This window comes from Oncorhynchus clarkii, chromosome 24 (genome assembly GCF_045791955.1).
Source record: "Oncorhynchus clarkii lewisi isolate Uvic-CL-2024 chromosome 24, UVic_Ocla_1.0, whole genome shotgun sequence".
Lineage (NCBI taxonomy): Eukaryota > Metazoa > Chordata > Actinopteri > Salmoniformes > Salmonidae > Oncorhynchus > Oncorhynchus clarkii.
Window position 1 is genome coordinate 39542880 of NC_092170.1, and position 16676 is coordinate 39559555.

The following is a 16676-nucleotide window of genomic DNA, read 5'->3' on the forward strand; positions in this document are numbered from 1 at the left end:
TCAGATAGCTGATGTTTAAAGTTGGTGAGGGAAATAAAAATCTCCAAAATCTCTTTTGCAATTCGTTCAAGTCACTGGCAGCAGAGAATTGGAAGGAAAGGCAGCCAAATGGGGTGCTGGCTTTGGGGATGATCAGTGAGATATACCTGCTGGAAAGTATGCTATGGTTATCGTGACCAGTGATCTGAGATAAGGCAGAGCTTTACCTAGCATAGACTTATAGATGACCTGGAGCCAGTGGGTCTGGCGAAGAATATGTAGCGAGGGCCAGCCGACAGGTCGCAGTGGTGGGTTGTATAAGGTGATTTGGTAACAAAACGGATTGCACTGTGATAGACTGCATCCAGTTTGCTGAGTAGAGTATTGGAAGCTATTTTGTAGATGTCATCGCCAAAGTCGATGGTTCTGTAGTATAGTCAGTTTTACTAGTGTAAGTTTGGCGTAAGTAAGGAGGCTTTGTTGCGAAATAGAAAGCCGATTCTAGATTTGATTTTGGATTGGAGATGTTTAATATGAGTCTGGAAGGAGAGTTTACAGTCTAACCAGACACCTAGGTATTTATTGTTATCCACATATTCTAGGTCGGAACCGTCCAGGGTGGTGATGCTAGTCGGGCGGGCGGGTGCGGGCAGCGAACGGTTGAAAAGCATGCATTTGGTTTTACTACCTTTTCAAAGCAGTTGGAGGCCAAGGAAGGAGTGTTGTATAGCATTGAAGCTCGTTTGGAGGGTAGTTAGCACAGTGTTCAAGGAAGGGCCAGAAGTATACAGAATGGTGTCGTCTGCGTAGAGGTGGATCAGGGAATCTCCTGCAGCGGGAGCGACATCATTGATATATATAGAGAAAAGAGTTGGCCTGAGAATTGAACCCTGTGGTACCCCAATAGAGACTGCCAGAGGTCCGGACAACATGCCCTCCGATTTGACACACCGAAGCCTGTCTGTAAAGTAGTTGGTGAACCAGGCAAGGCAGTCATGAGAAAAAACAAGGATATTGATTCTGCAGACTAGAATTTGGTGATTGACAGAGTCGAAAGCCTTGGCCAGGTCAATGAAAATGGCTGCACAGTTCTGTCTTTTATCGATGGCAGTTAATATATCGTTTAGTACCTTGAGCGTGGCGAAGGTGCACCCGTGATCGGCTCGGAAACCGGATTGCACAGCCGAGAAGGTAAGGTGGGATTCTAAATGGTCAGTGATCTGTTTAGTAATTTGGCTTTAAAAGACCTTAGATAGGCAGGGCAGGATGGATATAGGTCTGTAACAGTTTGGGTCTAGGGTGTCACCCCCTTTGAAGAGGGGGATGACCGCGGCAGCTTTCCAATCTTTAGGGAACTCGGACGATACGAAAGAGAGGTTGCACAAGCTGGTAATAGGGGTTGCAACAATGGCGGCGGATAGTTTTTGAAAGAGAGGGTCCAGATTGTCTAGCCTAGCTAATTTGTTCTAGTCCAGGTTTTGCAGCTCTTTCAGAACATCTTCTATCTGGATTTGGGTGAAGGAGAAGCTGGGGAGGCTTGGGCGAGTAGCTGCAGGGGGGCGGAGCTGTTGCCCGGGGTTGGTTGTAGCCAGGAGGAAGGCATGGCCAGCTGTAGAGAAATGCTTATTGAAATTTTCGATTTTCATGGATTTATCGGTGGTGACCGTGTTACCTAGCCTCAATATCCTTCAAGGATATTTCTGCTCTCCTGCGTCTGACTTCACTGCCACCAGCTCTGCAAACCTTACAGTGGAAGGCTACCTGAAACGTTTGACCCAAGTTAAATAATTTATAGGCAATGCTACCAACTACTAATTGAGTGTATGTAAACTTCTGAAGCACTGGGAATGTTATGAAAGAAATAAAAGCTGAAATAAATAATTCTCTACTTTTAGTCTGACATTTCACATTCTTAAACTAAAGTGGTGATCCTAACTGACCCAAGGCAGGGAATTTTTAGTAGGATTAAGTGTCAGGAATTGTGAAAAACTGAGTTTAAATTTATTCAGCTAAGGTGTATGTAAACTTCCGACTTCAACTGTATCCATGTTTAAAATCTAATTAAACATCACTATTATTTTGTAAGAAATGTAAGGTATTTTTGACATGTTTCAATAAAGTTGTCTGAATGTAGAAGCTCATCTTTTGTAGGTATTTTCACTTGGTAATGAGTAATAAGTAATTAAATAGAACTCGAGAACTCGACAAAGCCTGTGTAACACCTAGTAATTACATTGTACTTATGCAGATATTACATGATATTACATTATGTGGTGTAGTTGTGGGTTGGTTGGCAAGGAGGTTCAGCTTGTCATAATGGGTAACATTAATTGTATGGAAAAAATATTATAATCTGGGATGAACAACATTGAGTGGATATTTTGAAGAGTTCGCATTCACAGGTAGGTAATGAGAGCCTATTGATCCTTCAACATTTGTAATCTCGGACACCCAGCGCATTTGTCCACAAGATATTCCAACCTTGTGACAATTATTACTGAATAGGATGCAGCTGAGAAGAAACTACACACTAAATTGGTCAATTAAATGGAAACTTGCCCATTTGTAATATGCATGGTAAAAGCTTTTGTTGTTACACCTCCGCAATTACAAACTGTAGTTACCACCAGTTAAATAGGGTAAGTGTAACTATACAATTAACCACATTACTTGGTACAGCGTAATTACATATAAGGACCCCTTAAAATTAAGTGTTGCAGCATGATGAGCTCATTGTTTTGGTGTAGTGGTTTAACCTTTTAAAATAACTGGCAGAAGTGATTTAAACATTTTATTCGTTTCACTGAGTTTCAATGGTTATTATCACAGTTGAGAAGAAATCTCTGAGAAGTTAGCAGAGAAACCATTATCAGCCATTGTTTCTTGCATATTACACAGGTAAGGAAGGATATTAAGATATGAGATGAAACTCACACGCTATATTATCTAAAAACATTACATTAAACAAAGACTTTATAAACAATACCATCTAACATCAAAACATTTTAAAGTCAGTAATGTAAAAATATATTCAAACTTCAAAGTGTCAAAGTGTTTTTGATGACGTTTTACCCATCAAATGTTTTTTGGTGTTTTTCTCTGGTTTACATAAAATTATGTAGCATTTGGGGAGAAATATACAAAAGAGCATTCCATAACTAGAGGCCAGAATAGCAAAGATCTCCACAGCTACAGTGAACTTCCCAGGAGTGCTGACATAAGCTGGGATAAAGGTGATCCAGACTGCACAGAATATGAGCATGCTGAAGGTGATGAATTTGGCCTCATTGAAGTTATCCGGCAGCTTCCGAGCCAGAAAAGCCAGCACAAAGCACAAGAGAGACAGGAGTCCTATATAGCCCAACACAGCCCAGAAACCAATAGCTGAACCCACATCACACTCTAGAATGATCTTGTCCTTATATGTCTTCATATTGTTGTATGGGAAAGGAGGGGAGACTGTTAACCAAAGAGCACAGATCAGGACCTGTATGAGAGTGAAAGCCAGAACACTGAGTCTCTGCTGTGGAAGCCCAAACCATTTCATGACATTACTGGCTGGAAGCGTAGCCCTGAAGGCCATCAACACCACTATTGTTTTCCCCAGAACACAAGAGATGCAGAGGACGAAGGTGATCCCAAACGCTGTGTGACGCAGCATACAGGACCATTCAGAGGGCCGGCCAATGAAAGTGAGAGAGCACAGAAAACACAGAGTCAAGGAGAAGAGCAGCAGGAAGCTCAGCTCAGAGTTGTTGGCCCTGACTATGGGAGTCTTTCTGTAGTTGAAGAATATCAGTGCTATTGTCATTGTCAGACACCCACCAAGCACAGAGAAGGCTACCAGCAGTATACCCATGAGTTCCTTGAAGGTGAGGTATTCAATGCCTTTCAAATGACAATTATTCCTCTCTTCATTTGACTTGTACTCGGGGGGGCATGTTGTACATGTCACTGCATCTGAAAGCATAAACAATTGTATTATGTACAGCGAGTACATCTTTAGATAGACCAGTAAAGTGCTGGCTGAGATTTTTCCCAAAATGAACAGGATGAAGGCTAGCGTAAAGGCTACGAGTCCTGAGGTCTCACTTGTGGTGTTGCTGAACTCCCCGTCTGCACAGGCGATGCAGTCAAAGCAACAGAAAGGTTTCCCCTTAACGAAGGCCCGGCGTGTCCCTGGCAGACAGCTCTCACTGCAGATAGACCTGGGTACCTGGAACACACAGATACCCTTTACGACACTCATATTTAAACACACACAAGTTCACAGTATACTTTAAAGCAAAACTCTTGAAGGAACACATTCACAGTTGTGTTGAATGATTAATAGATGCTTCTCCCCAACAAGTCTTCACCTCAGGCTGATTGTCTGCCCAGACAGCACTCACACCTTCCTTCATCTCAAACCTCTGGCCCTCTGGTTGTGAGGCATCATAGTAGCCGATGGTCTCAAACAAGATGTACCCTGTGCTATCCATCTGCCAGTTGACCAGGGCGTAGTGTGCTGATGGGTCCCCCTGATCATCAAAGAACACCCTCTCACCATGCTTAGTGGTGAAATTCACCTGGGTCAGGTAATGTAACACCTGGAGGAAGGAAATAAAATAAGGGGTGTTGATTTTTTAGCTTTTTACCCCCCCATTTCGTTGTATCTAATTGGTAGTTACAGTCCTTGTCTCATCGCTGCAATTCCCGTACGGACTCGGGAGAGGCGAAGGTTGAGAGCAATGCGTCCTCCCCTAACCAAGCTGCACTGCTTCTTGACACACTGCTCGCTTAACCCAGAAGCCAGCCACACCAATGTGTCGGAGGAAACACAGTACACCTGGCGACCGTGTCAGCGTGCATGCGCCCGGCCTGGCAGAGGAGTCTCTAGAGCACAATGGGACAAGGACATACCTGCCAGCAAAACCCTCCCTTAACCCAAACGATTCTGGGCCAATTGTACGCCGTCCCATGGGTTTCCCGATCCCGGCCGGCCGAGACAGAGCCTGGACTCAAACTCAGAATTTCCATTGGCACATCTAGCAAATGCAATGCAGTGCCTTAGACCACTGCGTTACTCGGGAGGCGCAGTGGTATTTTTTTTAACACAGTCTTACGTTCTCTACCCGATCTTGTGTCATAGTCAACAGGTGTTATTTGTTAGCTTATTAAAGCCACATAGTTACAGGCTACAGGTGTTATTTGTTAGCTTAGTAAAGCCACATAGTTACAGGCTACAGGTGTTATTGTTAGCTTAGTAAAGCCACAGGCTACAGGTGTTATTGTTAGCTTAGTAAAGCCACATAGTTGCAGGCTACAGGTGTTATTTGTTAGCTTAATAAAGCCACATAGTTACAGGCTACAGGTGTTTTTGTTAGCTTATTAAAGCCACATAGTTACAGGCTACAGGTGTTATTTGTTAGCTTAGTAAAGCCACATAGTTACAGGCTACAGGTGTTATTGTTAGCTTAGTAAAGCCACAGGCTACAGGTGTTTTTGTTAGCTTATTAAAGCCACATAGTTGCAGGCTACAGGTGTTATTGTTAGCTTATTAAAGCCACATAGTTACAGGCTACAGGTGTTATTGTTAGCTTAGTAAAGCCACAGGCTACAGGTGTTTGTGTTAGCTTATTAAAGCCACATAGTTACAGGCTACAGGTGTTATTGTTAGCTTAGTAAAGCCACAGGCTACAGGTGTTATTGTTAGCTTAGTATAGCCACATAGTTACAGGCTACAGGTGTTATTGTTAGCTTAGTAAAGTCACATAGTTACAGGCTACAGGTGTTATTGTTAGCTTAGTAAAGTCACATAGTTACAGGCTACAGGTGTTATTGTTAGCTTAGTAAAGCCACAGGCTACAGGTGTTTTTGTTAGCTTAGTAAAGCCACAGAGTTACTTTACCTGCCACGGCTCTATTTTATCCCTGGCTGCACACGTGTTATCTTGAAAAGGCCCCTTCCCACTCTGACAGGTAGTGAGCAGGTGTAGCGCGTGAGCCACAGCATACACAGCCTTGTAGATGTTGTTGAGCAGACTAGCATCTGACACGTCTGTGTAGCGGGATCCAGTGTCTCTCAGGGATTCCCTCCCTGTGCAGGCTCTGCCCGGGGAGCCAGGAGTCATGCTGCAGCTGAACACGCTCTCCCACAACTCCACCAGACCCCTGTTCCCCAGCTGGGTGGAGGGCCGCCTGTTGGCCAAGAACTCCGCCAGGCCGGGGATGACCGCGTTGGGCACAGCGAAGCCCACCGCCCCCTGGACCACGGCGTAGTTGACGTGGGAGGCGATGTAACGGTAGGTGATCCATCCCTCGCTACCCACCCACTGTAACCCCGTCACGTTCTGCAGGTGCAGCTCTTTTATCAGGATTTCCAGGTCTGTGCCGTCTGCAAAGGCCACGATCACCTTGGAGGTGGACTGTTTAATGACGTCCACCACCTTTAGGAACCACTCTCTGGGGTCGGTCCTGTAGATTGCCACTGAGTAGTCGACACACACTCCTTCACTGGAAGCTGCTTTCAGGAAGGTGGCCATGCCGTTGTTACCATAGTCACTGTTGGTTCTGATGGCCCCCACCCAAGTCCAGCCAAAGTGTTTGACCAGCTGGGCCAGAGCTCTGCTCTGGTAGTGGTCACTGGGGATGGTTCTGAAGAAGGAAGGGTATTGCCTTCTGTTACTCAGACAAGCACAGGTGGCTGAATGACTGAGCTGGAAAGACAACAAAGACAGACGTTTCTAACACGCTGCTCAAACGTTGCCGTTCTGTTGAAAGTAGCACATTGGGCCACAGCAGTATTTTCACATAGTATCATATCTGCCTTTCACTCTCTCAATACATACAGACATACACTCCCTGACTCACCACTGGTATGTGGAAGGGACCCATGGTGCGCGCCATGGCTATAGTGGAAGTGGACGTGGTCTCCCCTATGACAGCATGCACGGTGGAGGGCTTGGTGCAGCTCTGTGGCTCCTCCTCATATCCGTTCATCAGAGCCAGGGACGCCCGCACAGACAGGGGGATGCTGGGGCACGAGTCAAAGATCCTGTAGCCCAGAGACAGGCCTGGCAGCAGCTCAGAGCTGTTATTGATCTCCTCTATGGCAAAGATCATAGTTTGGGCATACTGGAGCTCACCTGGGTCCAGCCTGCAGAGAGGACTTCTAGTACTGTCACTTCAGTTTTAGTCAGTGAAAACCCAGCCAGAAACAGACCTATAAAGCATTTAGTCAGTGAAATCCCATCCAGAGACCTATAAAGCATTTAGTCAGTGAAATCCCATCCAGAGCCAGAGACCTATAAAGCATTTAGTCAGTGAAAACCCATCCAGACACCTATAAAGCATTTAGTCAGTGAAAACCCATCCAGAGACCTATAAAGCATTTAGTCAGTGAAAACCCATCCAGAGACCTATAAAGCATTTAGTCAGTGAAAACCCATCCAGACACCTATAAAGCATTTAGTCAGTGAAAACCCATCCAGACACCTATAAAGCATTTAGTCAGTGAAAACCCAGCCAGAGACAGACCTATAAAGCATTTAGTCAGTGAAATCCCATCCAGAGACAGACCTATAAAGCATTTAGTCAGTGAAATCCCAGCCAGAAACAGACCTATAAAGCATTTAGTCAGTGAAAACCCCAGCCAGAGACAGACAGTTGAACACTTTTTGAATATAATTTCTCTTACACACCTGTGATCATACATGTTTGTCCATGTGAACAGAGACATACGCGTTATGATTCACACCAAACAATTCAACATTTACTTACCCTTCACACTGAATGCTTCCTGGGTTGACCTGCAGAGTTGGATTCACACTGACTGGGTTTTGGTGAAAGGAGAAAATACCTCCTAAGTTGACGTCTCCCTCCTTTGAGAACTGTGACAGTTCTTTTGTTCCATAAGATCTGCACACAGGCTGCCCAGCCTTAGCTGTCACTGTCAGTAGAGTGATCACCAGGAGGTCTGCTAGCTGCAGCATAGCTTTTCACCGAGTCTCTCACCTCTCACCGTCCTGACAATGCTCCATCTGGGCTCCTTTATATGTTACCATTAATGATGGGTATGATGCTATAGGAGCTTAGATTTGTTTCAGTGTCTTAGTTTCGACCAATGATGACACTCACTGTGTGATTGACAAAACAGTTGGCCTATTAGGTGTTAAAAGGGATCCCTAAGAGGATTTAAGTAAGAGTAGTGCAGTCCCGTGTGTCTTTCCCAGAACCAATGGCTCAGTCACTTCTGAATATAGATTCTAGAAGATGAGTACTCTGAAGAATACTTTTTTTTTTTTTACATGGAGAGTGTTTTGGGAAATCAGACAGTTTCCGGTGAAACTGTAATTCAGGCAGAAATACAGTAAAGTTGTTTTTGGATTGTTAGTGAATGGTAGTCATAATTTGTCCCTAGGAAATAACTTATTTCAATCAGTCAACATGTACTGTAGGTTATTTATAATAAGCGGTACCTGGAGAAAATCTGACCTATCTGCAATCAAAATCGATGGCCCTCCCTTCAGGAAAAGCATATTTTAACTAAACTCTCCATGAAAGATAAAAAAATAAAAAAACAAGTGACCCTCCCCTAAACCCCAAATAATAATTAAAACATAAAGTCGATAGCAGAAAACCTGCCTACCATTGATCCTCACAATCCAGGGCCCGGTTTCCCATTAGCGACTGTTTTAACGATGCATCTTTCCTAAAACAGCCGAAGACTTAACATGCGTTTCCCCAAACATTACGCAGAGAGAACGGTCGCTAAGTGCGTCGATGGAGAGCGTGTCGATATTGATAGCATCGAAAGAAAGACAGCGCTGCTCTCGGATCATCTTCCTCCATTCAAACATTTCACAATACTGACCATTTCGGGGGGGGGGGGGGGCAACCAATGCACCTGTCTAACACCCACAACCTCCCTAACCCTTCTCAATACTAAAGTGTGTATAAAGTTTAGGTAATATGATATAATACTTGGGAGCAAATATATAGAAAAGTAAACCATTTGAATTTGGCCTCATTGAAGTTATCAGGCAGCTTCCGAGCCAGAAAAGCCAGCACAAAGCACAAGAGAGACAGGAGTCCTATATAGCCCAACACAGCCCAGAAACCTATAGCTGAACCCACATCACACTCTAGAATGATCTTTTCCTGATATGTTTTCATATTGTTGTATGGGAAAGGAGGGGAGACTGTTAACCAAAGAGCACAGATCAGGACCTGTATGAGAGTGAAAGCCAGAACACTGAGTCTCTGCTGTGGAAGCCCAAACCATTTCATGACATGACTGGCTGGAAGTGTAGCCCTGAAGGCCATCAACACCACTATTGTTTTCCCCAGGAAGCTCAGCTCAGAGTTGTTGGCCCTGTCAATGGGAGTCTTTTTGAAGTGAATGAAGACCAATGGCGCCACTGTGGTTAAACACGCTCTGACCAATGAGATTGCAGCCAGGAGGATTCCCATGATTCCCATGGTTTCAAATGAGAGAAATGACACCTCCTTTGGGACACAGCGACTCTTGTCTCCATTTGACCAGTATTCCTGGGAATGTACAAGGATAACGCTATAATCAAGTAGTCTATTATAATAGGCAGCTGTCACTTCCCAGAGCCGGGTTGATTTTCTAGTTAGATCCTAATGTTACCTAGCTAACTAACATTGAACCTGGCTGATTAACTCCAGCACTGTGGCATTATTGGCACTGTGTTCATTGTTGTTTAACTAGCTAATGTTAGCTGGCTGGCCCGTTAGCTGATGTTACGTGACGTGTGTACAACACACGTTGAATATGGCCGGTGTCAGGAAACGTCTAGAATAAAGCGCAATAAAAAAAATTACAGCTAGGCTTGTAAGGCTGTTTTCATGTTGTCGGGAGGTAAACAAATCATCGGCCAGAGCATCAGGTGTGCGCTCTGAGAGCGAAACGAGATGGGTGGGGCTAAAGCTTAAGAGGGTGTGAACGATGCTGAATGAGTGTTGACAACGACGAGTTCTTCACTCGATACCAAAACATTCAAAGGCAATTTTTCTCAACAGTGAGTTTACAAGCTGATCAACATTCAAAGCAGAATTATCCTCCAGTATTTATGCTGCAGTAGTTTATGTGTCGGGGGGCTAGGGTCAATCTGTTATATCTGGAGTATTTCTCCTGTCTTATCATTTGTCCTGTGTGAATTTTAAGTATGCTCTCTCTAATTCTCTCTTTATCTCTTTCTTTCTCTCTCTCTGAGGACCTGAGCCCTAGGACCATGCCTCAGGACTACCTGGCGTGATGACTCCTTGTTGTCCCCAGGCCACCTGGCCGTGCTGCTGCTCCAGTTTCAACTGTTCTGCCTGCGGCTATGGAACCCTGACCTGCTCACTGTGATTACAATTATTTGACCATGCTGGTCATTTATGAACATTTGAATATCTTGGCCATGTTCTGTTATCTCCACCTGGCACAGCCAGAAGAGGACTGGCCACCCCTCATATCCTGGTTCCTCTCTAGGTTTTGGCCTTTCTAGGGATTGTATCCTAGTCACTGTGCTTCTACACCTGCATTGCTTGCTGTTTTGGGGGTTTAGGCTGGGTTTCTGTACAGCACTTTGATATATCAGCTGATGTTAGAAGGGCTATGTAACGGTTTTCCTGTTGTGAAGGAGAAGCGGACCAAAATGCGGCGTGGTTATTCATGTTTTTAAGAAAGGAAAACTATACATGAATAAACTACAAAACAATGAAATGTGAAAACCCAAAACAGCCCTATCTGGTGCAAAACACAGAGACAGGAACAATCACCCAGTCAGCTGAGGGGCTCTGGCGCCTCTGGGCTGACTGGCGGCACTAGCGGCCCCTGGCTGACTGGCGGCACTGGCGGCCCCTGGCGGCACTGGCGGCCCCTGGCTGACTGGCGGCACTGGCGGCCCCTGGCTGACTGGCGGCACTGGCGGCCCCTGGCAGACTGGCGGCTCCTGGCAGACTGGCGGCACTGGCGGCTCCTGGCAGACTGGCGGCACTGGCGGCGCTGGGCAGACGGGCGGCTCAGGCAGGCGGCGCTGGGCAGGCAGGCGGCTCAGGCGGCCCCTGGCTGACTGGCGGCACTGGCGGCCCCTGGCTGACTGGCGGCACTGGCGGCCCCTGGCAGACTGGCGGCTCCTGGCAGACTGGCGGCACTGGCGGCTCCTGGTAGACTGGCGGCACTGGCGGCGCTGTGCAGACGGGCGGCTCAGGCAGGCGGCGCTGGGCAGACGGGTGGCTCAGGCGGCGCTGGGCAGACAGGTGGCTCAGGCGGCGCTGGGCAGACGGGTGGCTCAGGCGGCGCTGGGCAGACAGGTGGCTCAGGAGGCGCTGGGCAGACGGGTGGCTCAGGCGGCGCTGGAGAGACGGGTAGCTCCGGCAACGCTGGAGAGGAAGGCTCTGGCAGCGCTGGACTAAGGAGCTCTGGCGCCTCTGGAATGAGGGGCTCTTGCGCCTCTGGACTGAGGGGCGGGAGCTCTGGCAGCGCCGAATAGGCGGGAGACTCCGGCTGCGCTGGAGAGGAGGAAGGCCCGGCAGCGCTGGAGAGGGATCCCCTGTAAGGATAAGCCGGAGAGACAGCCTGGTGCGGGGGGCTGCCACCGGAGGGCTGGTGCGTAGAGGTGGTGACGGATAGACCGGACCGTGCAGGCGTACTGGAGCTCTTGAGCACCGAGCTTGCCCAACCTTACTCGGTTGAATGGTCCCGGTCGCCCTGCCAGTGCGGCGAGGTGGAATAGCCCGCACTGGGCTATGCAGGCGAACCGGGGACACTGTTGCGCAATGCTGGTGCCATGTAAGCCGCTCATAGCCTGGTTCCTCTCTAGGTTTTGGCCTTTCTAGGGATTTTATCCTAGTCACTGTGCTTCTACACCTGCATTGCTTGCTGTTTTGGGGGTTTAGGCTGGGTTTCTGTACAGCACTTTGATATATCAGCTGATGTTAGAAGGGCTATGTAACGGTTTTCCTGTTGTGAAGGAAAAGCGGACCAAAATGCGGCGTGGTTATTCATGTTTTTAAGAAAGGAAAACTATACATGAATAAACTACAAAACAATGAAATGTGAAAACCCAAAACAGCCCTATCTGGTGCAAAACACAGAGACAGGAACAATCACCCACAAACACACAGTGAAACCCAGGCTACCTAAATATGGTTCCCAATCAGAGACAATGACTAACACCTGCCTCTGATTGAGAACCATATCAGGCCAGACATAGAAATAGACAAACAAGACATCCAACATAGAATGCCCACTCAGATCACACCCTGACCAACCAAAACATAGAAACATACAAAGCAAACTATGGTCAGGGTGTGACAGTACCCCCCCCCCCCCCCCTCCCCAAGGTGCGGACTCCGGCCGCAAAACCTGAACCTATTGGGGAGGGTCTGGGTGGGCATCTGTCCACGGTGGCGGCTCTGGTGCTGGACGTGGCCCCCACTTCACCGTAGTCTTAGTCCCCCACCTTGACCGCTTCCGTGGCCTCCTAGCCACGGCGACCCTACTTAATGACACTGGACTGAGGGGCAGCTGCTCGGGACAGAGGGGCAGCTGCTCGGGACAGAGGGGCAGCTGCTCGGGACAGAGGGGCAGCTGCTCGGGACAGAGGGGCTCTGGCGGCTCTGGGCTGAGGGGCTCTGGCGCCTCTGGGCTGAGGGGCTCTGGCGCCTCTGGGCTGAGGGGCTCTGGCGGCTCTGGGCTGAGGGGCTCTGGCGGCTCTGGGCTGAGGGGCTCTGGCGGCTCTGGGCTGAGGGGCTCTGGCACCTCTGGGCTGAGGGGCTCTGGCGCCTCTGGGGTGAGGGGCTCTGGCGCCTCTGGGCTGATGGGCTCTGGCGCCTCTGGGCTGACTGGCGGCACTGGTGGCCCCTGGCTGAATGGCGGCACTGGCGGCCCCTGGCTGACTGGCGGCACTGGCGGCCCCTGGCAGACTGGCGGCTCCTGGCAGACTGGCGGCACTGGCGGCCCCTGGCAGACTGGCGGCACTGGCGGCGCTGGGCAGACGGGCGGCTCAGGCAGGCGGCACTGAGCAGACGGGTGGCTCAGGCGGCGCTGGGCAGACGGGTGGCTCAGGCGGCGCTGGAGAGACGGGTAGCTCCGGCAACGCTGGAGAGGAAGGCTCTGGCAGCGCTGGACTAAGGAGCTCTGGCGCCTCTGGAATGAGGGGCGGTAGCTCTGGCAGCGCCGAATAGGCGGGAGACTCCGGCTGCGCTGGAGAGGAGGAAGGCCCGGCAGCGCTGGAGAGGGAGCCCCTGTAAGGATAAGCCGGAGAGACAGCCTGGTGCGGGGGGAAATGTAAATACCTTTAATCTGATTATCTATGTTTTATGAAAGTACCTGAAACTGCTACCACGTGTTTTCTGTGTAACTGTGTACCTTAAAGGGATTGCCAGCCCATTCTATCTTTATCCCAATCATGGCAAACTGCTCTCCATTAGCGAGAGGGACATCGTTAGTTCCTCACAGTGACAAACACTGTCCTTGCTGTCTGGTCTCTCTGCCAGTTCCACACCTCCAATTTTTTTTTTACTCTCCCCAGACTTCATGGTGAAGTTTACGTCTCGCAGATATCTCAACACCTGCATGAGTTAAAATAATCACCATGTACTGATGTACACTGTCCCAGTAGGATAACACCTTTTGGTTGCTAATAAAACCATGTTTGGTTCCCATGTAGAACCCTGTGTGGAAAGGGTTTTACACGGAATCCAAAAAGATTCTACCTGGAACCAAAAAGGTTCTAGAGGTTCCTTTAAGGTTCTAGATAGCACCTTTTTTTTAAAGAGTGTATAATTAATGTACTTTAGAAGTAAAATCATGTTGTGATTGTAAATATTTGTCATTTTCATAAAACCAGTCAGGCAATTATCAAATCAGTTGAACAAAATGAACTATCTGTGGGCCATAAAGGTAGCCGCTCACCTGTGCTGGCTCGATGCTGTCTCACCTGTGCTGGCTCGATACTGTCTCACCTGTGCTGGCTCGATGCTGTCTCACCTGTGCTAGCTCGATGCTGTCTCACCTGTCCTGGTTCGATGCTGTCTTACCTGTCCTGGCTCGATGCTCTCTCACCTGTCCTGGCTCGATGCTGTCTCTCCTATCCTGGCTCGATGCTGTCTCACCTGTCCTGTCTCGATGCTGTCTCTCCTGTCCTGAATCGATGCTGTCTCACCTGTCCTGTCTCGATGCTGTCTCTCCTATCCTGGCTCGATGCTGTCTCACCTGTCCTGGCTCGATGCTGTCTCTCCTATCCTGGCTCGATGCTGTCTCACCTGTCCTGTCTCAATGCTGTCTCTCCTGTCCTGGCTCGATGCTGTCTCTCCTGTCCTGGCTCGATGCTGTCTCTCCCGTCCTGGCTCGATGCTGTCTCACCTGTCCTGGCTCGATGCTGTATCTCCTGTCCTGGCTCGATGCTGTCTCACCTGTCCTGGCTCGATGCTGTCTCTCCTGTCCTGGCTCGATGCTGTCTCACCTGTCCTGGCTCGATGCTGTCTCTCCTGTCCTGGCTCGATGCTGTCTCTCCTATCCTGGCTCGATGCTGTCTCACCTGTCCTGGCTCGATGCTGTCTCTCCTATCCTGGCTCGATGCTGTCTCACCTGTCCTGGCTCGATGCTGTCTCTCCTGTCCTGGCTCGATGCTGTCTCTCCTGTCCTGGCTCGATGCTGTCTCTCCTGTCCTGGCTCGATGCTGTCTCACCTGTCCTGGCTCGATGCTGTCTCTCCTGTCCTGGCTCGATGCTGTCTCACCTGTCCTGGCTCGATGCTGTCTCTCCTGTCCTGTCTCGATGCTGTCTCACCTGTCCTGGCTCGATGCTGTCTCACCTGTCCTGGCTCGATGCTTTCTCTCCTGTCCTGGCCCGATGCTGTCTCACCTGTCCTGGCTCGATGCTGTCTCTCCTGTCCTGGCTCGATGCTGTCTCACCTGTCCTGGCTCGATGCTGTCTCACCTGTCCTGGCTCGATGCTGTCTCTCCTATCCTTGCTCGATGCTGTCTCACCTGTCCTGTCTCAATGCTGTCTCTCCTGTCCTGGCTCGATGCTGTCTCTCCTATCCTGGCTCGATGCTGTCGCTCCTGTCCTGGCTCGATGCTGTCTCTCCTGTCCTGGCTCGATGCTGTCTCACCTGTCCTGGCTCGATGCTGTCTCTCCTGTCCTGGCTCGATGCTGTCTCACCTGTCCTGGCTCGATGCTGTCTCTCCTATCCTGGCTCGATGCTGTCTCACCTGTCCTGGCTCGATGCTGTCTCACCTGTCCTGGCTCGATGCTGTCTCTCCTGTCCTGGCTCGATGCTGTCTCTCCTGTCATGGCTCGATGCTGTCTCTCGTGTCCTGGCTCGATGCTGTCTCTCCTGTCATGGCTCGATGCTGTCTCTCCTGTCCTGGCTCGATGCTGTCTCTCCTGTCATGGCTCGATGCTGTCTCACCTGTCCTGGCTCGATGCTGTCTCACCTGTCCTGGCTCGATGCTGTCTCACCTGTCCTGGCTCGATGCTGTCTCTCCTATCCTGGCTCGATGCTGTCTCTCCTGTCCTGGCTCGATGCTGTCTCACCTGTCCTGGCTCGATGCTGTCGCTCCTGTCCTGGCTCGATGCTGTCTCACCTGTCCTGGCTCGATGCTGTCTCACCTGTCCTGGCTCGATGCTGTCTCACCTGTCCTGGCTCGATGCTGTCTCTCCTGTCCTGGCTCGATGCTGTCTCACCTGTCCTGGCTCGATGCTGTCTCACCTATCCTGGCTCGATGCTGTCTCACCTATCCTGGCTCGATGCTGTCTCTCCTGTCCTGTCTCAATGCTGTCTCACCTGTCCTGGCTCGATGCTTTCTCACCTGTCCTGGCTCGATGCTGTCTCTCCTGCCCTGGCTCGATGCTGTCTCTTTGTATACAGTTCCTATTCACACCTTGGCCTTTACTGTGTCTGCTGGTCAACAGGTCGTGTATGGAGTGGGCTACATCATACACTGCTTTATACACATTATTAGAGAAGCTCAGCTTGGACATGTCAGTAAACGGGTTACTCATTAAAAAATGTATATGGTGAAACTATTCCTTTTTGAAACTTTTGTGGAACATCTGTTAGTCAAATGACAGTGTAAAAGCAGCTGGGTCGACTCTTGGTCATTTTCCTGTTTTGTGGTGGAAAGCTGAAGCGGGTCGACTCTTGGCCATTTTCTTGTTTTGTGGTGGAATAGCTGAGGCGGGTCGACTCTTGGCCATTTTCTTGTTTTGTGGTAGAAAGCTGAGGCGGGTCAACTCTTGGCCATTTTCCTGTTTTGCGGGTCGAACATAACACGTCAACCCTGTTACCCGTAAATAGACAGGCTAGAAATGCTTAATTAAAGAACTCTTTTAAGCATCGTCACCTTTTTTTCATTTTTTGCCTGAAATGACATACTCAAATTTAACTGCCTGTAGCTCAGGACCTGAACCAAGGATATGGTATTGGTACCATTTGAAAGGAAACACTTTGAAGTTTGTGCGAATGTGAAAGGCATGTAGGATAATATAACACAATTGATCTGGTAAAAGATAATACAAAGAAAAAAGAAAAATACAAAGAAATAAATGCAAGAGAAAGGCCATAATGTATTATTCCAGCCCAGGTGCAATATGCAGTGTATGTGCAAAGTTTTAGACTGATCAAATGAACCATTGCATTTCTGTTCAAGACATTGTATCAAGACTGCCCAAATATGCCTAATTTGTTTATTAATAACT

General features: G+C 48.7%; 1 protein-coding gene across 1 annotated transcript; it reads right to left on the reverse strand.

The window, feature by feature from the left end:
- Positions 1-3025: 3025 nt before the first annotated feature.
- On the reverse strand, positions 3026-7951 carry LOC139382459 (olfactory receptor C family, j1). Its single transcript, XM_071126522.1, has 6 exons — positions 7740-7951; positions 6831-7116; positions 5870-6676; positions 4338-4568; positions 4072-4195; positions 3026-3939 (listed from the first exon to the last, which is right to left on the reverse strand). Exons 1-6 carry the CDS (start codon positions 7949-7951, stop codon positions 3026-3028), a joined length of 2574 nt encoding a protein of 857 aa, XP_070982623.1.
- Positions 7952-16676: the final 8725 nt, after the last annotated feature.